General features: G+C 58.4%; 2 protein-coding genes across 2 annotated transcripts; one reads left to right on the forward strand and one right to left on the reverse strand.

Annotated features, from left to right (window-relative positions):
• Nucleotides 1-2,078: 2,078 nt before the first annotated feature.
• Nucleotides 2,079-12,598, reverse strand: TSPO (translocator protein). The gene is made up of 4 exons (XM_080810177.1): nucleotides 12,504-12,598; nucleotides 4,775-4,988; nucleotides 3,031-3,169; nucleotides 2,079-2,515 (listed from the first exon to the last, which is right to left on the reverse strand). The coding sequence occupies exons 2-4, from the start codon at nucleotides 4,954-4,956 to the stop codon at nucleotides 2,327-2,329; spliced, it is 510 nt and encodes a 169-aa protein (XP_080666303.1). The 5' UTR covers nucleotides 4,957-4,988; nucleotides 12,504-12,598; the 3' UTR covers nucleotides 2,079-2,326.
• Nucleotides 12,599-18,170: 5,572 nt separating this feature from the next.
• MCAT (malonyl-CoA-acyl carrier protein transacylase) lies at nucleotides 18,171-24,578 on the forward strand. Its single transcript, XM_080810178.1, has 4 exons — nucleotides 18,171-18,638; nucleotides 20,199-20,286; nucleotides 23,000-23,217; nucleotides 23,956-24,578. The coding sequence occupies exons 1-4, from the start codon at nucleotides 18,219-18,221 to the stop codon at nucleotides 24,367-24,369; spliced, it is 1,140 nt and encodes a 379-aa protein (XP_080666304.1). The 5' UTR covers nucleotides 18,171-18,218; the 3' UTR covers nucleotides 24,370-24,578.
• Nucleotides 24,579-26,261: the final 1,683 nt, after the last annotated feature.

The following is a 26,261-nucleotide window of genomic DNA, read 5'->3' on the forward strand; positions in this document are numbered from 1 at the left end:
TGCATGGGGGTAGAGGGAGGAAGGACAGAGGAAGAGGGAGAAGCAGACTCGCCACTGAGCAGAGAGCCTGATGCAGAGCTCGGTCCCAGGACCCTGGGATCACAACCTGAGCCAAAGGCAGACGCCCAACAGACCAAGGACCCCGGGCACCCCCGTGTTCAGAATTCATCAGAGTGCAAAATCTGTAAGAGCTGGACGTCTGGAGTTGACCGGGGAGTCACAGCCATAGTATTCATTGTACCAAAGTTCTATAGAACCACACAAAAGAAACCCAAAAGGCAAAGCTTGAGAGGCTGACAGCAAAATCTAGAAAGGTCCTCAGTGATGATCCGTGGCCACATAAACACCACCAAACGTGGCAGCTCCTTCCTGGAGAGGCACCGACATAGTTAGAACCTCTTGGTACCAGAGATCCACAGGGGCCAATGGAAACATTAAAGCACTCGGCACATGCCTGACAGTCACTGCTGCCTCCCTGCCGATGGATGGCCGGCCGGCCGAGCCCTCCTGAGCCATGTGAATCACCTTGTCTTGTGTCCTTTGTGGCCAGCTGGCTACAGAGGGAAGCAAATGCCCGGATTTAAGACTTCAACAACTCGAAGTAGCTCCAGGAAGGAGTGCAGACCAGAAGGACTTGACATCCGTGAGATAATGGATTTTCCTATCAAACCAACGTGGACATTGTCAGGAGCCTCAGGTTGCTAGCGGAAGCCGAAGCTCAGAAAACGAGAGAAGGCGGTCTGCTTAGAAAGAACTGGGGTGGGGGGAGAGCATCACAAGAAAGCGGCAGACGCAATGGTTACATACATCTGTCTCGTCCATTTTTCTAGCCATTTCTGTGGCCACGCGTGTCGTGTGGCCGGGAGGAGGCATGTGGGATACTGCTAGAGAGGAACAAAGCCACAGCGAGTGGGACAGACCAAAAAAGAGCCTGCATGAGCAACACGGAAAGGATTGCAGAAGTCTCGGGCACGTAAGTGCTAAGTACAGCACATGTGAGGGGCCCACGGGAGCCTGGGATGACACTTCGGGCCCCCCCCCCAGACCATCTTGGAGAACTTCAGAAATAATAGAAAGGATGATCAAAGAGTCCCCCATCGGAGCCCTGTCCTCTGGGGAGCATCGGAGAAATGGCCTGGGAGCTGGCCGAGGTGCTGCTGGAGCTCCCCGCAGGGCACAACCTGCGAGCATCCAGTCCCAGTCCCAGCGGAGGTGACAGCCCCGGTGGGGAGAGAGCCACCCCTGCTCTCCTCCGAGTGTGTGGTCTGCTGTCTCTCCCGGAGCTTTCCTAATGTTGTAACTGGGTCCCGTCTGAATGTGAGAAGAGGGCAAAGGTCGGGGAGCCGGCAGCAGAGCACCCAGCCTGCCCAAATGACAGTGAAACACAACACGTTTGCCTGTGTGAGTGACAAACAGCCAAACAAAACAAGCCACCAAAGGCCCACAGGTCCCAGACCCCCCGGTGCCCGGCGGCGATGCAGCGGAGGCCCAGACCACGGCTTCCGGCTGGAGCAGGGGTGTCGCCCCAGCGGGAGCCTACCTGGGTGACAGGCCTCCGCCAGCCTCCCCTGCCCCCAGCGGCTGCCTGCAGAGGACCTGGACCTGGACAAAGCTGGGGGTGACACGTCCCCACCTGGGGAGGCCTGGGCCAGCGATGGGCTGTAGTCTCCGGGCCTCACTGCCAATCCGGGGCTGCCCCCGGCCCCCCGGGGGCAGGTCGGGCCGTGTCCCCAGCTCTGGGCCCAGCCCTGTCCCCGCCGAGGCCAGCGAGGGCCCTGTGGCAGCAGCCCCAGCAGACTACGGGCCCATGCCCTGCGCCCAGCTTCCCGGAGGCTTAGGGAGTGGACAGGACCGAGCCCCGGGCCTGCTGTGCACCAGTCTACACAGCAGAGCCTGGGTGTGGGCTCCGGGCCGAACCTGGGCTGCTCTGCTCCGGGGAAGGCCACCCCACCTCTCAGAGGGTCTTGGGAGGGACCCGAGAAGCACCGGTAAAGCGCTGACCACATCCGGCAGTGGGGTAAGCACCCCTCCCTCCCCGCAGCCAGGGGTCCCCCCCCCAAGTAAAAAGGCCACTGCCAGGAGGTTACAAACTTTATTTGGCTTCTAGCCTCCCGTGTTCCGAGAGCGCATTTGGAGCGGAGCAGGAAGCGCAGGACACCATTCCTGGCATAGAGGCTCGGCCCGGGGCACCTCTGAAGCCGGCAGTGACCCCCGGGGCCGAGACCCAGACAGACCCGCAGGCTGGGCGGCCACAGAAGCACATGGGCCGCCACCCCGGGCAGCATCTGATCGGCAGCAGCTGGGGTCCGCGGGGGACGGTGCGCTTTCATTCGCCGAGCCGCCGGCCCCCACGCCAGCCTCGGTTGTCCCGCCACACGCAGTAGTTGAGCGCGGCCGCGAAGGCCAGCCAGGCCAGGTACGGGTAGAGCAGGCGGGCAGCCGGCGGGCTCACCCGGTGCCAGGCCACAGCCGTGGCTCCTGCCAGCCCACCCGTCAGCAGGAGGTCCACCAGCGCCTGCAGAGACACGGGCGGGGGGCGGGGGACAGGGAGGCCTGAGGTTCCTTGTGCTCACCGGGTGGGTGTCCCAGCTGGCCCCTCGTGGGGTGCACTCCAGGGAGAACTCCGTCCCACTCCCGAGTGACCCTGCCAAGTCCCTCCCTCATTCTCTGCCTCAGTTTCCCATCTGTAAAATGAGGACAATCACCCCCGCCTGATCCATGCCATGTTAGGGACACAGGGCACCAGGCGTCATGTTTTCCCATACGATGGGGCTTCAACCAAGCCAGTGAGTGCATCTGGTGCTGTCAGAACCCCGCAAGCTTCCTCCACCGGAGGAAAAGCAGCTGGGGGCTCCATGGGAGGCCGCTGGTCCCCTAAAAGCTCCTGCGAGACGCTATGTCCCGTCCCCTCCCCTGGATCTTCTGACCCTCACCCCACCTAGGATGTGATGCCCTGTGTCCCCCAAGGAAGGGTCGCTCCTCCACAGGCCATCTCCAGGAACCAAGGAGACTGGCCAAGGCCACACTTACCCAACCCATTTGTCGGCTGCCAAAGAAGATGGGAGGCCATGCCCAGTTCAAGGCCAGCTGCCCGGTATAGAGACCCAGGGGAACCACAGCCTCCTCCGAGAAGCCTCCCAGCTCTTTCCAGACCATATAGGAGCCATACCTGAAACAGAGGCCACCAGTCAGGGCACCAGCAGGAAAGAGACCGAAGCCTCCCTGAGCCATGCTCACCTACGGGACGGCACAGTGGTGGCTCGGCCATGCTCTACCACTGACCGCTGTGTGACCTCAGGGAAGTTGCTTGACTTCTCTGGGCCTTTTTTGCTCCCAGGACTGCTGCGAGGATTTGAGTTAACATCCTGGCGGGGCTTAGGTCAGCCCCTGACATGTGGGACTCAGTAAATATCTACCATTATTATCATCAGGATCTGGAGTGAGAAAGAGGCTCCTAACCTAGCCAGGGTGCCTGCACAGAGAATAGGACATTTCAGCTGGACCTTAGTGGGCGAGTAGGAGTCTGCTAGGGGGAGAAAACAAGCGTTTGCAAACGCTTAGGGGCAGGCTAGGGGCCTATGGGCCAGGAGGTTGAGGTCTGGGGGGCAGCAGAGAGGTGAGGCTGAAAAGGCAGATAGGGACCTGGTCATGGGGGTTCTTAGAACCACGAGGGGGAGGCAGTTACGCCGCTAACAGGAACAACGAGTAGCCCCCAGCACGTACACATGTGGGTACTGCTCTGGCTCTTTCCAGGTATTAACTCATTTCACTTTCATGATAATGCTGTGAAGTGGGCAGTGTTATCACCCCTGTGTTACAGGTGGGGAAACTGAGGCACGGAGTGGGAAAGTAACGAAGATCTCTTGGCAGGCAACCGGTGGGCAAAGGCAGGATTTGAACCCAGGTGGCCGGGGCCAGAGTCCGAGCTCTTTACTCCATGAGAGATTTGACCTTATCAGTATCACGGGGAGCCTCCGCAGCGTCCCACTAAGGAGAGACGAGGGTCACATTTGGGCTTTACCAGGATCTCACCGGCGGAGGAAAGCCAAGGAGTGGGCAGGCCTGGAGGCTGAAGCAAGGACAGGCAGAACCAGAGGTGCCTGGGCCAGGATCGGGGAGGAGAAAGCAGGACACCGGAAGAGCTGGGAGCCTGGCTGGGCAGGGCCCGGGACTGGCTGGGGCTGGTGCCCACATGACCCCCAGATTGTATAGACTATTCCCGTCAGAGCCCCATGGCATCCAGCCTGGTTTCTGCTACCTGCTCCCCAGGTGCCTGGCATCTGCAGCCCCACCCTGTACTGGGCTGGCATTAGACCCAGGATGCAGGGAACCTTCCAGAAGGAGGGCAGGGAGCTGGCCTCACAGGCTGGGTGCAGTTCCCACCAGAGCCACCAGGGGGTGCCCTCCCCATCCTACTCTTCCTCTCCAGGGGTGTAGTCACAGGGTTTCCTGCAGGAGGCCCCTTGTCAAGTGGGTGGTCTTGAAAATTAACCCAGACCCTGGCACTGAGCTCAACAGCAGTAGTTAAGAGAATTGTTACTGTTGCTGCCACTATTGGTCTTGGAAGCTGCCCAGGTCTGAACTTGACACACTGAGCCCGCCCACCCCTGGAGTTGTGAAAACAGCCCGGGTGCCAGCCATCCGGCCCGCCCCTCCCTAGACGCCCTGGAAGAGAAAGTTCTGGCCCCGGAAAACGCCTGCTGCCCCAGGGGCACATGGAGGAGAAGCTCTGCCCCCGGGCCTCAGGAGGGAGAGGATGGCCCAGCCCACCTACCCCATGGCCGAGTAGAGGGTGCCCCAGATGGGGCCCAGCGCCCAGCGGGGCGGGTGCCACGTGGGCTTCTGCAAGCTGGCATACCAGCGGAGCCCCTCCCCGCGGACGTAGTACGAGCCCAGGAAGCCCCCCAGGCTGGGCACCAGGGTGAAGCCCATGGCGGGCACCCAAGGCGGGGCCATTGCGGCTGTGGCAGTTGCTGCTCTGGAAAGTTCTGCAAGAGAAGACAGGGGTGGGGTGAGGGGGAGGTGCTCCAGAACTGGGGCGAGGCTTCCCCAAGCCCTGGGCAGGGAGGGGCTGGGTTCACCCGGGCAGACCCTGCCAGCCCCGTGCAATGGCTCCAGTGAGCACATTTCCACCCAAAATCTCCTGCCCTGCCCCCCCCCAAACCCAAAGGTTGCCCGGAGAGGCAGGAGCCTCTGGGTGACCCTACGCTCACAGCTGGTCCCACCTCAGCTCCTCTCCCAGCTGCCAGCATCCTGTACTCTCTCTCTCACCCCCACCCTTGACCTTGGGTCTCCTGTCAAGTGACCCCTCCTCTGATTCAAGGCCAGTTCATGTCCCCTCCACCCAGAGAGCCTCCCAGCCCTTCCTCCCCAGCCCAACTGACAGCCCAGCGCTCGGAGAAGCCCACATCGGCCCACACCCTGTGCTCTACGTTCTAGGACCTCTCATTCCCTCTCTCACCATTCAATCATTCATTCATTCATTCAATAATTTGTATCACAGAGCTTGGCTCAAACCCTGACTCCCCACTACCTCCCTGTGATCTCAGGCAAGTCACTTCAACTCTCTGGGCCTCCGTTTCCCCCCTCTGTAGAGTGGGATAGCAATACCGGCTACCTGGGCCCCGCCCAGGGTGGGGGTTTACCCAGGCACACAGGTATTTTACCACCCCCCTAAAGGCCCACCCTAAAATCACCTTTCCTTCCCTCTGTGTCAGAGAGGGAAAGCAGCCTGCTTGGAGTCACACAGCACTCTGGGCCCAGCCTCTGCCCAGTCAAAAAGCTGCTCCCACCCTGCAACCCAGGCTCACAGAGGCGGCAGGTGGGAAAGAACAGGAGTTAGCAAGAGTTCAAAACTAGCGAGGGCCCCTCGGCCACCCTGAGAGGCTCGCAAGGGGCTAGGCAGGGAAGGGCCCGTGTCCAGCCTGGGTGCTGCCACCCTGAGGGCTGGGGACCCAGTCATCAGGTCTGTCCATTGCGCTCATCAGCCATGTCCCCTTCCCCAGCGGCCCTAAGGTCTGCTCGAGGACCTACTAGGTGCCCAATAGGGTGAGGCCCCAGCAGGCTGAACTGCTCATCGGGGCTGAGAGTCCAGAGTGATGGCGGGCGGGGGGGCCCTGGCCGGGCATCTCGGGCCAGCTCTGACCAGACCTGCTGTGGGATCTCCGGCCTGTGAGCACCCCAACTGGGACTCGGGTTCCCCACCATAAAATGAGGAGGCTGGGCCCCCACTGCCACACTCTGATCCTAACTGGAGAAACTGGAGGTGTTTGTTTGCACGCGATAGGAAGCCATCCAGATCGAGTTCAGCAAACCCGCAGCTCGACCTGCTAGGGTGGGGGCTGGGGACCCAGGGCAAAGGGAACGGGAGAGTCCCTGCGAGGAGCACAGAGCTCGGAAAGGGCACCCCCGGATCCGGGATCAAGGAAAAGATGGCCCTGGCCGGGACCATGAGCACCTCCCGCACAGGGACACAGGAAGGGAGAGCAGATTCAGGGGAAAGGCTGTGCAACCATCAGGCCTTCGGAGCAAAGGGTAAAGGCTGCCCTGGGGACAGGGGGCTGCTGCCGGCCTGGGGCCCCGGAAAGCCCCATGAAATGTGAAGCAACCTTCATCCCCAACAAGCAGGGACCATGAAGGCCTGCTCAACCCTCCAAATCCAGCCTTTGAAGACTCTAATAATGTAAAAATTGTTCTCAACATAACATTAAGCAAAGAAAGAGGCATATAAAGTTGACTACAGAATCACCCCAATTAAAAAAAAAAATAGATGACAGAGACAGGCATTTTAAAAACTAACAGATTCACGAAGGTGTTCTAACCACAGCCTTCATAATCATAGAGCTAGTGCTGCTTGCCCTGCCAGGAACTGCCCCCTCTTATCCCACCGGCCAGTGTAGACCCGAGGCCGGGAGTGGGGAGGCATCGGCCCAGGGCCCCTCGGCAAGCAGGCAGCTGGGGATTCCAAGGGCTGCCCTTGGCAGTGGGAATTCTGTCTTTATCGTTTTCCAAAAGGTCTATAATGAGCATCATTTTTTTTTTTAAGATTGACAGAGCACAAGGGGGTGGGGAGGGTCAGAGGGAGAAGCAGACTCTCCGCTGAGCCAGGAGCCCCATGTGGGGCTCGATCCCAGGACCCCGGGATCATGTCCTGAGCCAGAGGCAGACACTTCACTGACTGAGCCGCCCAGGCGCCCCAACGAGCATCATTTTAAACAGGACCATGGGAGATGCAGATCCCAGCTCTGCCCTCTAGTGACTGACTGATTCCTCCCTCCTCCGGCCTCGGTCTTCTCACCTGTAGAATTGGGACAGTCCCTCCATCCCCCAAGGTCGAGACCCAGGTGCGCTGTGAGGATGACCGTCGAGGGCTGGGCGTGTGATGCGGGCGGGCGCCCAGCAGTAGATGTTCTGTGCTCCTCCCTCCCCTGCCCTCCTGCCCTGACCTCCGGCTTCCGGGGTGCACAGGACTGTCCCTGGGTGAGCGGGAGGGTCTGTTTCACCACCATCAGGAGGACGCTGGCCCTGCGCTCCTGCCAGGTGGGGGTGGGTCTCCAGACACATCCCCGGGACCCGGCCGCCCCGGTGGGCTCACCACCGGGTCCCATGGCGCGGGCTCAGGCCTCCTCAACAGCCTCGAGCACCCGGCCCTGCCCAGCCCGCCCAACAAATATGTCAGGTCCACAGCAAAGTCACAGTGTTCGGGCCACCACAGGAGCTGTGGTCAAAGCCCTGGGCCTCCCCTGGAACGAGACAAGGCTGGGCAGGTGGGGGCCCTTCACGCCGTCCTGACCCTCACACGCAGACAGGGAAACTGAGGCCCCCAAGCTGAGAGGAGGGGCTGGAGGGTCAGGCACCAAAGTGGGCCAGACCTCGAGTCTCCTCAGTGTCACCCTTTGTACCTTCTCCCACAGCACGGGACGGTCCCACTTTATACCCACTTTGTTTCAAACGGACGGCCCCCTTCACGCTCTGAGGCGTCCCTCCTACAGGCGCTCAAGGTGAATGCCGCCGGGACAAGGCACACGGGCAGCACGAACCCCTGATAAGGTCTGCAGAGGCGGACAGACGCACTGTGGTATTCTTGCCGAAAAGGCAAAACCCCACCTGGCGGAGCTCCAGGGGGCTGTGGTGGCCAGGGCCACACCACGGTGACTTCCCAGCTGGGGGGGAGGCTGGGGGAGGACTCTCTCTACTACTTTTGTACCTTCTCTGTGAGTCTAAAATTGGTTCAAAGTAAAACATTAAAAAAGAAGTGTCCTGGTTTGGATAACAGTTTGTGCTGTCCCTGACTTCTGCCCGGACCCCAGCCCCAGCCCCCGCTCCCCCTTCCCCCCAGGGCCCTCCGAGCCTCCCACTCCCACCACATCACGCCTGCTCTGAGACTGTCAGTGGCTCCTGTCCCGGGATTATCTTCTATTTTTTTTTTTTAATCGAGGTAAAATCTGCGGAACATGAAATTAAGCATTTAGAGCACACGACTCAGGGACATTTAGCGCACTTCCGACGTCTCGCCATCACCGTTCATGCCAAATTCCAAACCATTTCCATCACCCAAATGAACGCCTGCACCCACTGCAGTCACACCGTGGCCCTCCCTCCCCCAGCCCCCGGTGCCCAGCAATCTGACCTCGGTCTCTGCCGATTTACCTTTTCCGGACATTTCATGTAAATGGAATCACATAGCATGTGGCCTGTGGGGTCTGGCCTCTGCCACCAAGCATGTTTCTGAGCTGCCCCACACTGCAGCACCGGCCCATATTTCTCCACAAGGTTCCGTGGGCAGGAGCGTTCCTGTCCCAGCCCGTGCCCAGGAAGTGCCACGCGGGACTTGCCCGTGGTGCCCGCCAAGTGGGCCCTAGAGCCCATCAACCAAGCCCCCTGCTGTACAGAACAAACCACAGCCCTCAAGAGGGTGGTGGCTTTCCTAAGGCCTCGGTGACAGAGCAGGGTCTGAGCCCGTGTTCCGGCCCCGCTTCCCGCTGCCCCTTCTAGACCCTGGTTGTTCCGTGCTTCACCGGGCCTCGGGCATCAGAGAATCTGCCCAGCTCACAGGTCAAGCACAGAAAGGCCAGAGGCCTCACACAGAGAAAGCCCAGACGGGGAACTTCCTGCGGCCTCTGGGGGACTGCCCAGCTCCTGAATCACCCGACTGCGGGACCCACCAGGCTGAGTCATGCTCAGCTGGACTGGGCTGGGCTGGCCTAGCCCAGGCAGACCTGAGAGAGATCTGCTCTGGGATGGGGTCCCAGGGAGGGCTGGGGAAAGTCAGGGTGCACCCGTGACTGCGAAAGGACTCGGTAGAAGGGCAAAGCCACCCACACACCCTTGACTTCCATCAACATCAGTGGTGACTGTGAACCCAGATGTTGGCTTGCCTCCGATTTGTTTTGCAATCCCAGGCCAAAGCTCCCCTCTGGGCCTCAGTTTCCCTCACATCAGGCAGGTACGACCTGTCCTGCCTGCTTCGTGGGGTCATCGGGAGGCTCACGCGAGGATCAGGCAAGTGAGGGGCTGTGGCTGTCCGTGTTGGGGCCACTCACCCCATTTCCTCTGGGGGAAGAAGTGGCCCCGTGGCACAGACCCAAGGCTGGAAGACATCAGCCAGGCGGGCACTGGACGGTAAGTGGGGCAGAAGGCTTCACACACGGCTCCACCCCCAGGCCTGGGGCCACTCACCGAGGAGCGCTTCCAAAACAGAGGCCGAGAAGGACCAAAGCAGAGGGCTCAGGACCTGGGATCAGGAGAAGGTTCTAGGCCTCTGGAAAACGAGCGGTGATCGTGCTGGCTCACCCTGATGCTCAGACTTCACTCACTCCTCACGGCGGCTGCAGGAGTGGCCACCAGCTGCTTCTCTCTTGGGGGCCCTGAGCCACACCCTCCTGGCCTCCACAGGGGACACTACTAGTCCCACCGTCCAGATGAGGACACTGAGGCGCAGGAAGTCCCAGAATTTTCCAGGTCTGTGTGACTCTCAGGCTCAGGGCTCCCCCACCCCTGAGCGGGGAGTCTCCTGGCCTCAGCTCTGGGCCACAAGGCCACTTAACCTGATGCCCGTGTCACCTCCTTCTCTCAGCCTCCTTCTCACCGCAACATGGCACTCACGGCCTGCCCAGAGGGCTGAGGGGCCTCCCACCCTACCTCAGCTGTCCTGCCCTCTGCCCAGTGTCACAAGATTCTCAGGGCCAAGAGGCTCACTCCCTCCTGCCCCAGCACCAGTGTCCCAGGCCCCATAGGGCATTAAACCCCTTCTCAGCCAAGGGCAGCAGTGACAGGAACTGAATCCTCTCCGTCCTCCCAAGGCCGGGGGGGGGGGGACCTCAGGATCTCCAGTCCTCAAGTAGCTTCACTCCTGCTCCCTGCCAAGAGACTCCAGACCCATTTCTGGACCTACAGTCTCACCTCCCAGGCCTCTCTGTCCCCATCTGTGAAGTGGGGGCTCAGCTAGTGAGTCCCTGGGGGGCCCTCCTGTTCCCCAAGGCCTCCCCTACAGAAGGTGGCAGAAACTGCCCCCCCCCCAGACATAGAACAAAGAGTTTGTTTCTCTGATTCTCTCCTCCTCCCATGCTGTACCCGGACTGGTGTTAAGGCTCCTTTCTTTTTTTCTTTCTTTTTTGTTAAATTTATTTATTTTTTTGACAGATGGAGATCACAAGTGGGCGGAGAGGCAGGCAGAGAGAGAGGGGAAGCAGGCTCCCCGACAAGCAGAGAGCCTGATTTGGGGCTCGATCCCAGGACCCTGGGATCATGACATGAGCCGAAGGCAGAGGCTTTAACCCACTGAGCCACCCAGGCGCCCCGAGGCTCCTTTCTTTTTTAAAATGACTCACAGCTAATCATCTGCGTTAGAACCTCTTGAATCTTTTTCATTATGCAAGTCCCAGTACACCAGCCAGCAGGTCGGGAACCAGGAGGTCTGGGACAGGGTGGGGCTGGGAGGGACAAGGGGGAATTTGCTCCACGGAGAACCACTACTTTTCTAAACACAAAGAGCATATTCAGGCATGGCTGCACAATCAGAAATAAGTAAATGAAAGTACAAATAAAAGAAACAGATTCCAAAACAAAATAATGAAGATGCAAAAGTGTATATAGGAAAAGGGAGGCTCCCTCCCTTAGAGCCCCAGCCCCTCACCCCACCCCTGAGCAACCCACGGTGGAGGGTTTCTGGCTGATTCAGTCCCTGACACAGCAGCACACAGCCGGCAGAGGCTGGAACCCTAGTGGTTCAAACCCTGGCCCCACCCTTGTCACTGTGTGACCCCAGACAGGGGCTCCTGGGAGAGCCTCAGTTTCCCTCAGCTCAAAGGATCCCCTCTGAGCCTCCCTCTGGCTGTGCCGCGCAGCCACCTGGAAACAAGCCTCCGGCCCCTCTCCGCCTTGCTCCTGGGGTCCTTCCAAGGCAATGGACAAACACCGTTTCTCCATGAAGCAGACGTCCAATGCGATGCCCCGCCGGGCTCCCCACTTCACCCCACAGAGGCACTGGAGGCTCGAGGCCCACACTCTGCCAGCCAAGTCTTTTGGTCCACGGCCTGCTGCACGCCAGGCACCCTGGCGCCCTTCTTGTACCCTTTCGGATCAGCCGCAGCCAACGGTCCCTAGGGGAGGCCCCAGCCCAGCCCCCCGCCCCCGCCCCCGGCTGTAGAGCACAGGGCTGGTACGGGTCCGCGACACACCAGCAGGCCAGCCAGACAGGCTCCCCGGCCGGCCCGGGCAGCAGGCGGGTCCCCAGAACTCTGCAGGGTGTTCACGGCCGGAAGCCCAGTGCCCTACCGCTGCAGGACGGCAAAGGGCAGGCAGGTCCCAGGCCACCTCCTGGCCACACCAGACCCCCGTCCAGGCGACGGCGCACCCAAGCACTGAACTGGGAAGCTCGGGACCCGGTTCTAGGACACTCAGGGGCCTTCACTGGCGGTGCGCAAATAACCTGCCCAGGGGTTCTGGGTTTCCCCGCCTAGAAACGGAAAGTCTCAAGTGGACCAGGAGCCAGGGCATTTCGCGACCTTCTCGGTACCCCGCTCGGCCACCCCCGCCCTCCCCCTCCACCCCCATCCGGCTTGCTCAAAGACGGAACGGGCGGGAATCGGGAGTGTCGGGTCCCTCCCGGTGGCTCCGCTTCCCGCCAGACCCGAGCGGAGGGGCGGGGCGCGGGGGCGGGGGCGGGGGCGGGGCGCGGCGCGGGGAGCCGGAGGCGGGGCGGGGCGGAGCCGGGCCGGATTGCTCCAGTTCCCCTCCACCGAACTCCCGCTCGCCCCGGGAATCCCGCGGCACAGGAGCCCCGACCGCGGAGGGGAGGGTCCCGGCAGCCCGCCACCCCGGTTCCGAGTACCCTGGTGCTGCTCCCCTGTGGCCCACTAGGGTCCCCGCCCCGCAGCTCCAGCCTGCCCCCTCCTGCCTCAGTTTGCCCTCGGGCCCCGCGCCGGCGCGCGGGCGCTGTCGGGGGTCGCCCCTGCGCGGGGCCGCCCCGCCCGCCGCCCCCTCGGCGCCAGGCCCCCACTCACAGGCGACGAGGACGCGCTCCGGGAAGGCACTGCGCGGCGCGAGGTGGCGGCCCAGGTCCCCGGCCTGCCCCGCCCCGGCCGCGAGGCCCCGCCCCGGCCCGGCCCCGCCCGGCTTGGCTGGAAGCCGCGGCGGCCGGGGAGCTCGCTGGGCGCCTCCTCCCCTCTGCCTCTACCTCCCCCGCCGGCCCGAGCGGCCCTGTGGCCCTGGTCCTTCCCGTGGCCGCCGTCCCGGCCGTGTCACTGGCAGGTCGCTTCTTCCCGAGACTCACCTTTCCCGTTTGTAAAATGAGAAAACAGGGACCGACCTCAGAGACGGGAACTACAGCGCCTGAGAGCAAAGCCCTGAACACATAGCCCTGGGCTCCCATCGCCAGAGCAAAACCCTAGTCACTTTCACTGGTGCCCGGAGCACGAGGCATGCGGGGCTCTGAGTCCCGGCTCAGACACTCTGTGACTGGTTCTCTCTGCCTCCACCTGCTCATCTGTAAAATGAGCACAACATCGTGGGACTAATGAGGGTGCCACAGGGTAATGGGGCAGGCCGCCCTGCAGACGCTCGGCACTCAGTGAGGGGAGACTGCAACCGTCTCGGTCCAGAGGTGGCCTCCAGCTGGCCGGGACACACCCTGATGGGCACGGCACCTCCAGCTGCAGGCCTTGGACCCCTCAGCTCGCCTGTGGGTGCTGCTTTATCACGGCAGCCCGGGGTCTGTCCTGGCCTCCTTGGGCTAATTTGGTCAAGCAGGGCCCCTCAGCCTGCAGGAGCCAAAGTGGCCCAAACTGCTCCTTGGGGGACCATGTGAACTCTTGTCCCCAGCCATAGCGGCTAGCCTCCTGGGCAGCAGTCGGAAAAATTAAGCCCTGCCATGTTGGCCATTGTGAGCCCTTCCTGCTTCGACTGCTTTGATATAAAGACAAGCATAATCCAGTCTGGATTGTTTCTTTTTCTTCTGATTTTATTTTTTTTTAAGATTTTATTTATTTATTTGACAAACAGAGACCACAAGTAGGCAGAGAAGCAGGCAGAGAGAGAGGAAGGGAAGCAGGTTCCCTGCTGAGCAGAGAGCCAGATGCGGGGCTGGATCCCAGGACCCTGGGATCATGACCTGAGCCTACAGCAGAGGCTTTAACCCACTGAGCCACCCAGGCGCCCCTTTCTCCTGATTTTAAAAGAAATTAAAACATTTCCCTGGGTCCCTCAAAGTATTGTGGCCCCAGGCACTGCGCCCGCCCTACGGGATGAACTCGGTCTGGCCACACCTCCCAGCAAGCTGCCAGCCCTCACCCTCTTCCTGTAAGGAGGTGCCTGTGGCTTGGCCAAACGGCACCCTTACCTCCTCCGGAAGACCCGGGGGAGGAGACAAGGCAGCTTCCTCCAGGCTCACCCCTACTACACATGGGGCTCAAGGAAATTTCTGCCCCCAAGTGTCTGCTGCATTCCAGGGCCAAAGGGAGGGGCCAAGAACAAACACTCGAGGCTCCTTGCCCTCCTGAAGCTCACACAACCTACGGGTCAGAGGGGTTCACACTGGAGGTCTGCATGCAGATGCTGCCCCCACTGGTGTTGGAAGCTTCCCCTTACTGCTTTCTCCCTCCTGTCCAACCCCAACTCCTGTCCCGAGCCTGGGGAGCAGCCACTGTCCCTCCTCTGAGCAGCAGCCGCAGCCCCCAGCTGGGCCCCAGCTCCCCTCTTGTTCCTGCCACTCCCCTCCTCTGCCGAGGACCCTCCAAAGCTCCCACTACTTAGGGTCCTGTCCCAACCTTTTCCCTGACCCTGGGGTCAAGCTGACCACCCCACCCTTTCCCACCTTTGTGCCCCTGTCTAGGTCATCCCCGACCCCACCCCCACCCTGGGCAAGTCCACATGTCCGAGTTGGATGGCTCTCCAGTGTCATGCCAGCAAGCTCTTCCAGAACGCCAAGTCTGGGCCACCCCCATTCTAAGTGGGCAATGACTTCTGAACTCCATAGCACTAAACACAGAGCCTCTCTTGGGCATTTGGCATACATACTAAGCATCTCAGGGTGGCCAGGTCTGGGCCGAACCCTAGAGGATTCGACACAAGCAAAACCTACCCGTAGACTCGGTTGATCTAGGAACAAGGCATGGAAACACCCTCCCAAGCCCCGGAGGATTAACCCCATTTCACAGGCTCAGAGAGGGTAGGGAACATCCCGGGGTCACACAGCTGGTCAGCCTTGGAGTCAGGATTCCCATTCAGGCACCCCCAGGATCTGCACTCTTAACCGGTGGGTCATTCAGCTTCCCATTTCCCACTCGGTCAGTATATCCTTGTATTTTATTTATGTGTTTACTTAATTACATGAGTAACCCAAATGTATTGCAAAGGAATTGGAAAACATGGAGGAAAAAAAAATAAAGCAACTTCCTTTCCCACCGCCTAGAGCAAAGTACTGTCAACACTTCAGTGAGTGTTTGCATGACTTTTTCTTTTTTTAAAGATTGTATTTATTTATTTGACAAAGAGAGAGCGAGAGAGGGTGAGCATGGGGAGAGGAAGGACCAGAAGGAGAGGGAAAAGCGGACTCCCTGGAGAGAGAAGCAGACTCCCAGGAATATGGGATCATGACCTGAGCTGAAGGCAGACACTTAAGGACTGAGCCACCTAGGTGCCCCTGCATGACTTTTTCTAAGCATATCACACCTATTTTTACAAGAATGCCTTCATGCTACAAATGATTTTATAATTTTTCTTCCCTTTACAATAAATCAGATGCCTCGGGGCGCCTGGGTGGCTCAGTGGTTTAAGCCGCTGCCTTCGGCTCAGGTCATGATCTCAGGGTCCTGGGATCGAGCTCCGCATCGGGCTCTCTGCTTGGTAGGGAGCCTGCTTCCCTCTCACTCTCTCTGCCTGCCTCTCTGCCTACTTGTGATCTCTCTCTGTCAAATAAATAAATAAAATCTTTTAAAAAAATAAATAAAATAAATTAAATCAGATGCCTCTTTCTACAGTAACAAACATTTGCTGCCTTGGTTTTCCTAATTGTGAAATGCTCCACACAAACAGAAATGTATATAAAACACTGTACGCTTTAAAATAATACTGAGAAGACACTTGAGTGTGCACCCCCCCAGGTTAAGGAACAGGTGATTGCCAACGGCCCAGGGGCTTCCTGGTCTTCTCTCTGATTCCTCCGTTTACCCCGAGGTCACCTCTCATTTGACTTGTGAGTTAAACATGACTTTGCTTTCCTTCAGACATTTTTTTTTTGAGATTTCATTTATTTATTTGAGAGAGAGAGAGCACACAAGCAGGGGGAGGGGCAAAGGGAGAGGGAGAAGCAGACTCCCTGCTGAGTAGGGAGCCTGCTGTGAGGCTTAATTCCAAGACGATGGGAACACTGGGAACACTGGGAACACGACCTAAGCCCAAGGCAGACGCTTAACAGACTGAGCCACCCAGGTGCCCCACTGCTTTACTGTGTTTAATTTCCAAGAGATTCTTATTTGCTTTCTAAATGTTCTTTTTAAATATAACTTTCTGTTCATTTTTCGTGGATACAGCCCGTTCTCTTACCTGTCAACTATCTGTGGTAGTTTTCTTTAAAAAATTATTTTCTTTTTTTTTTTTTTAAGATTTTATTTATTTGACAGACACAGAGCACAAGTAGACAGAGAGGCAGGCAGAGAGAGAGGGGGAAGCAGGCTCCCCGCTGAGCAGAGAGCCCGATGTGGGGCTCGATCCCAGGACCCTGGGATCATGACCTGAGCCGAAGGCAGAGGCCTTAACCCACTGAGCCACCCAGGCACCTAAAAAATCATTTTCTTCTCAGTATCTAAATCCTATGCATTGTGGGTTTCTGTTTCGTTTTGCTTTGTTTGTAAGAGGCTTTCCTCCCATGCTTGGGAATTCTTGGCCGGCTGCTCATGATTAGAAGGAGGGAAGAAAAGAAAGTAAGTCCATGGACGGCACTGGATGGTTTAGCATCACTGCAAGTTGGAACCTGGGGGGCCATTTGTCTAGGTGCTTCCAGGACTGTCAATGTCTTTCAGATTTCCTCTTGGATTGGTCAGATTCCCCAAGGTCCCTCAGGCCCTTGTGAAGAAGCTAAGGGTCTAGCTTTGGGTTTCTGGGAGCTTAGTGGGGGAGAACACCCCTGCATTCAGTATTCACCTGTTTGGGCAAAGTACCCACAATCACCACTGTCCCTGGGCCATCCAGCCCTTTCCAGAGTGAAACCCTAGATGTCTGCCAGAATGAGCGAGGGGCACCACTCAGCAGCTAGAGAGGGGGGGGGGTCTAAAGATCTGTTCTTCAAAGATACCTTCAAATACTCCTCTTTATTTTAACCTTCTTTCATGCTTAGCTCCACAAGCGGCTAGAGCTGCCGGTCCCCAAGCTTTTGAGAAGGCTCTTGTATGGAGGACGGTGGCTCAGCTCTCCACACTGTCCAGAAGAATTTGGCTGTGCGGGGCACCTGGGTGGCTCAGTGGGTTAAAGCCTCTGCCTTCGGCTCAGGTCAGGATCCCAGGGTCCTGGGATCGAGCCCCGCATCGGGCTCTCTGCTCACTCTCACTCTCTCTGCCTGCCTCTCTGCCTACTTGTGATCTCTGCCTGTCAAATAAATAAAATCTTTAAAAAAAATAATAATAATTTGGCAGTCTGGAGTCAGCTAAGTCAAGTAATACAGGTCTTCCGGCTTTTCAGCCTGCGAGGGTTCTTTCCTTTCCTGTTCTCCCTGTCCTTGTGGATTAAGGTCTTTAGAAGGTTCCCTTCCTGCCGATTTACGGGCTTCTGGAGGCGGTGTGAGCTCTACTCCTGTCTTAACCTGAAAATCTCCTCCGCATCTTTGATGACCACAGAGTGGTACAGGTTTGCCGTAACCCCGTTTAACGAATCTCCTCTCGTCGAATAGAGGGCTCTTCCCCACGTTTCCCTTGTCCAAAGCAAGGCTGCATGGGATGTCCCGAGAGTTAGGGCTTCGCGCCTTTGATTCTCAAACTCACCGAAGTCGCTCTGCTGGTGTAATTCCGTCTAGATCTTTCTCGTTAAGAGGAGTGTGTGTTGGGGGGGGGGGGTGTCTGTCTCCCCGGCCCGCAGGCAGGCTGGCAGGAATCGCGAGAGGAGCAGAGGGCAGGTGGGGGTGGGGGGGTGAGGTCGGAGCTAGCCCCCCCCCCCGGCCCCGCCCCCCCCCATGCTCCGAAGCCCGGAACCCGTCTCCGATCCCGCGTCTGTCTCCAACCCCCTGCGCCTCAAGTCTTTGAGCCTTCGACCAAGGATGGAGGATAGTAGCACCGTCCTCGCGCTGTTGAAGCATTAAAGAAGCTGATGTCTGAGAAACACCCCGGGCGTGGTCCAGGGGGGCGGGTCCGAACCGTGCGGTTCGCCGCGGAGCCGGGGACGGAGCTGCTCGCTTGCGGACTGCACGGCGCCGCGGAGAAACCAAACGGAGAAGCAACGTGGAAGCGTCTCAAACCCGCTTCACAGGCGAGGTGGAAAGAGCGAGACGTTGCGTTCGCTGTTCGTTCAGGAGCTGCGGGAGGACGGCGGGGCGGGGCGGGGCGGCGCGGGCTTTCCTCGCTCCCGCGCGGGTGTCCCTACGCGCCTGGGGCCGGAACTCGTCCGCGCGGAACCTTTCTTCCCGCCCCCGGGTGCCGCGGCCCGCCCGGCGGGAAATGCGTCAGGGACCGCGCCGCGCCGCCGCCCCCCGGCCTCCGTCGCCCGGTAACGCGCGGCGGCCCCCCGGCCTCACCATGAGCCTGCGGGTGGCGCGGGCCGCGTGGGCCCGGGGCTGGGGCGTGGGCTGCCGTCGCGGCGCCGCGGACTCCCCGCTGCCCCCGCCGCGCGCCGTGGACGTGGCGGAGCTGCTGCGAGACGCCACGGCCGCGGAGGAAGAGCCGCGGGAGGCGGCGGCGCGGCGGCCGCCGGGCCAGTGCTCGGTGCTGCTCTTCCCGGGCCAGGGCAGCCAGGTGGTGGGCATGGGCCGGGGGCTGCTCCGCTACCCGCGCGTCCGCGAGCTCTACGCCGCCGCCCGCAGCGTGCTGGGCTACGACCTGCTGGAGCTGAGCCTGCACGGGCCGCAGGAGGCCCTGGACCGCACGGCGCACTGCCAGCCCGCCGTCTTCGTGGCCTCGCTGGCCGCCGTGGAGAAGCTGCATCACCTGCAGCCCGCGGTGAGGCCCGCCGCCCCGCCGTCCGCCGGGGAGGACGCGCTGTGCCCGGGCTCCCACCTGCCAGGGCGCGCTCCCGCGTGGGACGCGGTGGGCGGAGGCTTGTCGAGTTCCCGCCGTGGTGGGAGCGGGGGGCACGGCGCTGGGGCAGCCCGCGCGTTAGGGGAGGGGGTTGGTGAATGAAACACGGTGTGAACGACTGGGCGTGCTAAGGGCGGTGTTGCAGAGCGGAAAACAGCAGGGAAAACGGCTGAGGAGTCTGGGCTGGACTGCGATTTTATTCTACTTATTTTTTAAAAGTTACTATTATTATTATTATTACTACTACTACTATTCTCTACACCCACCCTGGGGCCCAAACTCACGACCCCCAGATCAAGAGTCGCGTGTCCCACCTACAGAGCCTGGGCTGCGATGTTTAAATTTTTATTTATTTTGTGTGTGTTTCTTTTTACCTTTTTTTTTTTTTAATTTGAATTCAGTTAATTAACATGTAACGTTTTATCGGTTTCCGAGGTAGAGTTCAGTGATTCCGCAAGTGCATATAACACCCTGTGCTCGTTCCATCAGTGCCCTCCTTATGCCCTTCGATTTTATTTATTTGACAGACAGAGATCACAAGTAGGCAGAGAGGCAGGCAGAGAGAGGGGGAAGCAGGCTCCCCACTGAGCAGAGATCCTGATGCGGGGGCTGGATCCCAGGACCCTGAGATCATGACCTGAGCCAAAGGCAGAGGCTTTAACCCACTGAGCCACCCAGGCGCCCCGCCCCTGAATGATTTTAAAGATCCTCAGTCATTTGTTACTAAATGATTTTAGAAGGATGAACTCTGACCTTAAATGAGGGCCCATTAAGAGGATGGTGTGAGTATGTCACTGCACTTGAAGGTGCGAATTGGTGGCTGTTATCATTCCATAATATCAGAACAGTAAACTGAAGCTTCTGCTGTGAACCCTGCCCTCCATTCTCACAACAACCGCGTCGGGGAAATACAGTTACTTTGTGGGTGAGGCAAGGAGACTCGGACACGTAACGGAATTAGTGAAGTGGTGGTTGTGGCATTCACGGTGCCCTTACCCTCGGCCAGGGCTGTGCTTAAGTGCTTGAAAGACATTCTTTTGGTGTCATCCCTGGAGCCCTGTGAGGTAGGTCCTGCCCTTTCCCCATCCCGCAGATGGGATAGCCGACGCTCGAAGTTAGGGAACTCTCCCAAGCTAAGAATCAAATTCAAGAGACTGAGTCACTCTCTCCTCTGTGTAGCTCCCTCCGGCTCCCTCGGCCTGAGGCATCTCCAGGGCAGAGGCAGAAGGATCCAGAGCCCTGGGTTGGAGACACGGCTCCACCAGAATCAGGACGCGGGCTTTTAACTTGCCAGCAAAGTTCCTCATCAGTAAAAGGGCTGGTTCAGGGCTTGTCAGGGCCACTTCTGTTTGTGTCCTCTTCTAGCCAGAGCACCAGGCTGGTGGCTCGTGGCTCCTGGCTCCTTGCAGTGCAGAGCCCCGGACTGAACCCCCCCACCCCACCCCAAGACCTTGGCCTCATGTCCTGCATCTGTCACTACAGGTGATTGAGAACTGTGTTGCTGCTGCTGGATTCAGTGTGGGAGAATTCGCAGCCCTAGTGTTTGCTGGAGCCATGGAATTTTCTGAAGGTACACAGGAAGGGGTTTGGTTTTGTGCCGGGGTGTTTTCTTGCTGGGTTCCCTGGGGACCAAGGACACTGCCCGAAATAATTCTGGAGCCACTGAGGTGATGAAGAAGGGAGCACATGGGTGAGAATGACGTTGGGAGGACCAGACTTCACCTTGAATCCCTTTTAAGCCGGAAGGGTTCGTCGGGGATTTTCTTTTTGTAGTCTCCTGAACTCTGGTTGCTTGACTGTCCCCCACCCTGTCCTGGGTGCTCTCAGTCCACTCCCACAGCACCAGTGCCTTTCACGTGACAGATGGCCAGCAGATAGTCATGGAGTGAAAAAGTAAATGAACATTCGATCATGAGCGTACTAGTTTCACTTAAGATTTTTGCTCATAGCGAAACCAGTTAAACTGTTTTGCTTGTAGTTAAATATGAGCAAAGGATGTGAACAGGCCTTTCTCCAAAGAAGATATACCGAAACGGCCAAAAGGCATGCGAAGAGATATTCGGCATCACTAATCATTAGGGACGTGCAGATCAAAACCACACCTTATACCCACTAGGGTGGCTTCGATTAAAAATATATATAATAAGAATAATAGGTGTTGGCAAGAATGTGAACAAATCGGACCCTCAGGGACACCTGGGTGGCTCCGTCGGTTAAGCATCTGCCTTCAGCTCAGGTCATGATCCCAGGGTCCTGGGATTGAGTCCCGCATCAGGCTCCTTCCTCAGCGGAGAGCCTGCTTCTCTCTTTCACTCTCCGTTTGTGTTCTCCCCCACCCCAAATAAATAGATAAAAATCTTACAAAGGAAAGAAAACATAGGACCCGCAGACGTGGCTAGAGAGAGTGTAAAATGGTGCAGCCACTGTGGGAACCAGTTTGACGGTTCAAGCCGTTGCGCACAGAACTACCGTGCGGCCCAGTGGTTCTGCAGGTATGTGCCTAAGAAATAAAAACATACACAGAAAAACACAGAAAAACCTGTGCACAAACATTCCCAACAGTATTCAAAATAGCCCCAAGATGGAAACAGTGCAGATGCCCCTCATCAGAACAGATCGCGCTCTGTCCGTGCAATGAGTGTCCTTCAGCCGTAACAGGGATAAAGGGCTGATGCCTACCACTACCTGGATGAGCCTCCAAAGCCTGCTCGGTGAGAGAGGCGGCCCCTTTTGTGTGAAATGTCCAGAATGTGCACATCCAGAGATAGCAGCTAGAGGTTCCGGGGGTGGAGGGCAGAGGAGAGGAGAGATGGGGAGAGATGCGGGGTGTTTTACGGAGGGAGGGAAAGCCTTGAAACTAGAGCAAGCTGGTGGTTTACCAGTGAACTGCACATTTAAAACAGATTGTATTTTATGTATTTATTTTACTTAAGTGTTTTATTTTATTTTATTTTTTTACTTCAGTGTTTTAAAAATAACAGCATTATAGCACAGTTAAGGAAATGCTAAAAAATGCTGCATATGCACATCTCCGAATAAAACTGTTTTATACACGCATAGTTTTCCACGCACATAAATGCAGAGCTGGAGCCCGTGTATGTCCTGTGTTTTCTCACTTGACATTTTGCAGTCTTTAACGCCTGCACGGGAGGACTTCCCCTTGCCCTCTCCACTTTCCTGTGGGTTCTCGGCTACTTCCTACCTCAGGCTGTCATTGTTATTTGCTCCGCAGTTTGCTCCTTGTCTGTGTAAGGGGCAAGAGTCCGGTACAAATGTATGTAGGTGCTGAGGGAGGGCAGATGTGTTAGGAAGGGAGCAGTCTGTGCCCTCAGAGCCTCTCTGTGGTCCCAGGAAACTCTGGACTAGTCCCTTAACCTCTCCTTGGCCCCGTGATCCCCTCCCCCAGGGAGCAGACCCAGGACCGGGAGGACAGATGTCCAGTCGTCACAGGCCTTCTTACATCATGACCGTTGGAGCTGCCTGCCCCGGGCCCTGACCTCTCACCTTGCACTTGAGCCGCACGCGCCAGGGGCTCTTCAGTTGCCCTTGGCAGCGGCAGCTTCTCCAGCTCCAAGTGAGGGCAGTAAAGCCTGATGTATGGGACTCCTGTGGTATTGAAACTTTCATTCCCAGTTTTCGCAACAATCCAGGCAGATTAGATAGTATCATTCTCATTCTGCTAACTGAAAATTTGACCGGAAAGGTCATGACTTGTCCAAGACAGTATATGTGGCTCAGAGTCTGCTCCTGTGCGCCCCGCTCCCTGCACCAGGCTTTCTCACCGGCAGCCTGTTGACATTTTGGACCAGATACTAACTTGGTGGTGGGTCCCTGCCTTGTAGGATGTGGGGGCGGCATCCCTGACTTCTGCCCCCCAGATGTCCTTAGCATCCATGCCTGCCCCCCTCCACACACACACACACACACACACACACACACACACTCAGCTGTTGTGACAATCACAAGTGCCCCCAGACCTTGCCTTGAGGCAAAATCACAGCTGGCTAAGGACCCCCATCCTACAGCAAGCCAGCTTTAAGGCTGCGAGCTCCGTGTTCTCGTGTGTGTAGTGCCAAGGACGGCACCCGCCTCTCAGGATGGTGGTGCCGTCTCCATGAAGTAGATAGAGATAGGAAGAACCATGGCGGTGGGGGTTGCTGATAACTACCAGCCTCCGCATCTCCAGCACACTGTGTGAACTTGTACTTCGTCTCGCAGATCTGGGCTTCCCCCACGTTTGTCACATGCCCTGATTTTTTCCAAATGCACTTCTTTCTGGATAGGTTTGTATGCAGTGAAAGTCCGAGCTGAGGCCATGCAGGAAGCCTCGGAAGCTGTCCCCAGCGGGATGTTGTCTGTCCTTGGCCAGCCTCAGTCCAAGTTCAACGTTGCGTGTTTGGAAGCCCAGGAGCACTGCAAGACTTTGGGCATAGAGAACCCCGTGTGCGAGGTGGCCAACTACCTCTTTCCTGATTGCAGGGTGATCTCAGGACACCTGGAGGTTGGTGCTGATGGGAACCGCCTTCCTAGACCCCAGTCCATAAAGAATGTTGGAACTGTCCCACCCACACTAGGAAGCCCGTGGTGCTGTGATGGGTGCTCTGCCAAGCCGTGGTCTGTGGGAAGTACTTGAGGGCAAGGCGGGGTGCAGAGTGATGGGGTAGGGGGGTGGTGCGAGCCCTGCAGAGGGAGGCAAGCGGCTGGGATGCCATCCCCACGGCACCATGTGTGCCTTCGGCATAGTAAGAAAACGGGCTTGTTAGAAACTGTGTAGGGTAGCGGGCTTACAATTGAAAACTCCCACTAGACGGTGTGTTCTCACGTCGTCAGACTCCTTCACACCTCCCGTCCCATCGCTTCCCAGCACCCCCGTGAAGCCGCTGAGATTGTGCTCATTTTGTGGATGACAGATGGCGAGAGGCTGAGTGGGGGTGGGGTGCTGGGGTGGACACGCTCCCCAGCCTCGACCTTTCAGCCCCATCGGGGCCACCTGCCCAGGTGGGCCGTGTGAACGGTCACAGCCCCAGAGGAGGACTTCTGGGCCGCCGTGTACTCGACCGGTTTGTACTGGAACAAAGAGGGGAAGGGAGCCCGTCCTCGCAGCTGTCCGCGGGGTGGAGCGTGTGGATGTGCCCGTAGCATCTTCCGTCCGCAGGACTGGGGCCAGTGGAGGCCGCCTCGCCGTGCGTTTCCTCCCCTAGGATGTCCTTGGCTAAAACTTCCTTTCTTTTCCTTCTAGGCGCTGAAGTTCCTGCGGGAGAATTCCTCCAAGTATCACTTCAGACGCACCAAGATGCTGCCCGTCAGCGGGGGCTTCCATACCCGCCTCATGGAGCCGGCCTTGGAGCCCCTCGAGCAAGTTCTAAAGTCGATCAGGGTCAGGACGCCTCTGGTGTCCGTCCACTCAAATGTCGACGGGAACAGATACATGCACCCCAGACACATCCAGAAGCTGCTGGTGCGGCAGGTGGTCTCCCCGGTGAAGTGGGAGCAGACGATGCATGCCATCTACGAGAGGAAGAGAGGCACGGCGTTCCCCCAGACCTTCGAGGTGGGCCCTGGGAAGCAGCTGGGAGCCGTCCTGAAGAGCTGCAACCTGCAGGCCTGGAGGTCGTACAGGCACGTGGAGGTGCTGGAGGATGACGGGACCTAGACCGGGTCCCCCGCCCCCGCGGTGCGAGCTCCTGGTGCCTGGGGTGGCAGGGGTACAGCTTAGGAGGGAGAAGGGGACCCAGTCGGCCCTGCAGCGGGCCTGGACCTGCCTCGTCTGTCCCTAGGCCTCCTCTTCCAAGTGACTGGGAGGTACTGTTTGCAAAGTGCTTTGAAGGCCACATAAAAAGCCCGAAAGCGAGTATGTCTTGACCTGCAGAGGTCCGTTTCTTCCCCTGAGATACGTTCCAGGGCTGGGGGGGGGAGCCGCAGCAGGGCCAGAAGAGGCCCAGGGACCCCGGAGGCAGACCTCACGCTTCTGGGCTCCTTTGTAAAACGGGCTGAGACCACCCAGCCGGCAGGTGTGCTCAGGAGGCTGGGAAGGCTCGGCCTGTGGTATGTCTCGCCCTACCCCATCGCCACGTGGGGGCCATGGGTATACTGGCATGGCCACCAGGCAGGCCAGTGCCAGAGGGGCCCCCACTGCCCCACGAGCCCGTGTGCCCCCACAGCCGGAATCTTAGCCCTTTCGTCACTGAAAGCAAAGGGCTTCCAGACGTAGCTGGCCTTGGCAGCCATTCTGTCCACCCCACACTCTGTCGCTGGGAGACTCCGTCCCGCACTGGTTTATCTTCCCCACAGCCGGTACTGAGCACCCGCCAGCTGCCTGTGAGTGAGTGGCCTCCCCCCTTGGGGGGAGGATGTCCTCAGCCAGGCAGGAAGGGTTTAAGGAGGCTGGCTGAGGGCCCTGTTTCCCTGCGGACAGTGATCGCTAAGGGTCTGCTCTTTGCCTATGACCTCCGGTGGCACAGCACACCCCGGGAGCGGACGAAGGTTCTGGACATGTGTGGCTCCGCTAATAAGCAGAAGTCACGTTCTGGACGTCTCGGTGGCTTTTTCACCTGTCAGCGATGGTGGGAAACTCGTCCGGGTGTGAGATCTCTGTGTTTGTCCATAAATGTTGGCTGTGGTGTAGACACCTGTCAAATCTGGGGTGGGTTTCGTATTTTCAGTTCTGCAGGGTTTCTCAGCAGGGGCCCCATCAGCCTGTGCACAGAACTGGCCTTCGTTGCATGGGACTGTCACTCACAGCGTGGGCTGCTGTCCTGGCTCCCGGCCACTCTGCACCAGGAGCCCTTCCAGATGTCATGACCCCCCGACACGCCCACGTGTGTCCACAGCCCTGGCCGAGAGCCCTGCATAGGACGAGGGAACCCCCTCTTTCCCATGGCCTGAGTCTGAGTGTTCTCTGGAGTTCAGTGGAGAACCATCTCTTAAAACTCCCATTTTAAGAAATTTTCAAACATTCGCAAAGAAACTTGGCTATTATTATTGTTATTATTTTTGGTGGGCAGCAAAGCGAAGTTTGCGGAGCAATAGTACAGAGCTCCCCAAGAGGGAGGGGACCCAGAGGGTTGCCCAAACCTTGCTATTATTTTTAAAGCGTGCGGAGTCTGTGGGAACCCTCTTCCGAGCGCTGCGGTAGCCGGCGCCCCTGGGACTCTCTGCAGTCTGGGCTCAGGAGCTCTGGCTGTGCTGTGGGCAGGACAGCATCGCAGTCACACTCTGCAGAGCACCGTCCCACATGCGGGAGCCCCGGAGAAGCCGCGGAGGGCGGGTGATCCCACGTGGCAGGCCTTTCTGCTTCTCTGGGCACGGCCCTTCTCCTCAGGGTCCGGCCAGGCTCCAGGCCAGAGGAGGGAGAAGGAGACAGCAATCAAAGGGCATCTGGTGCTGCCTTAAGGTTGGTTCCAGAAAGCTGGCGACGTCTCTGCCAGCACCGCAGGGACCGCCCAGCGGGGGAACCCAAAGGTGCGGGCGGGCAGCTCGCACCTCCACTGTGGGAGCCCTGGGCGGGGTAGATGGGCCCTCGCCCTCCCCACCCCTGCAGACTTT

Source organism: Martes martes (assembly GCF_963455335.1).
Source record: "Martes martes genome assembly, chromosome: 8".
Classification (NCBI taxonomy): Eukaryota; Metazoa; Chordata; class Mammalia; order Carnivora; family Mustelidae; genus Martes; species Martes martes.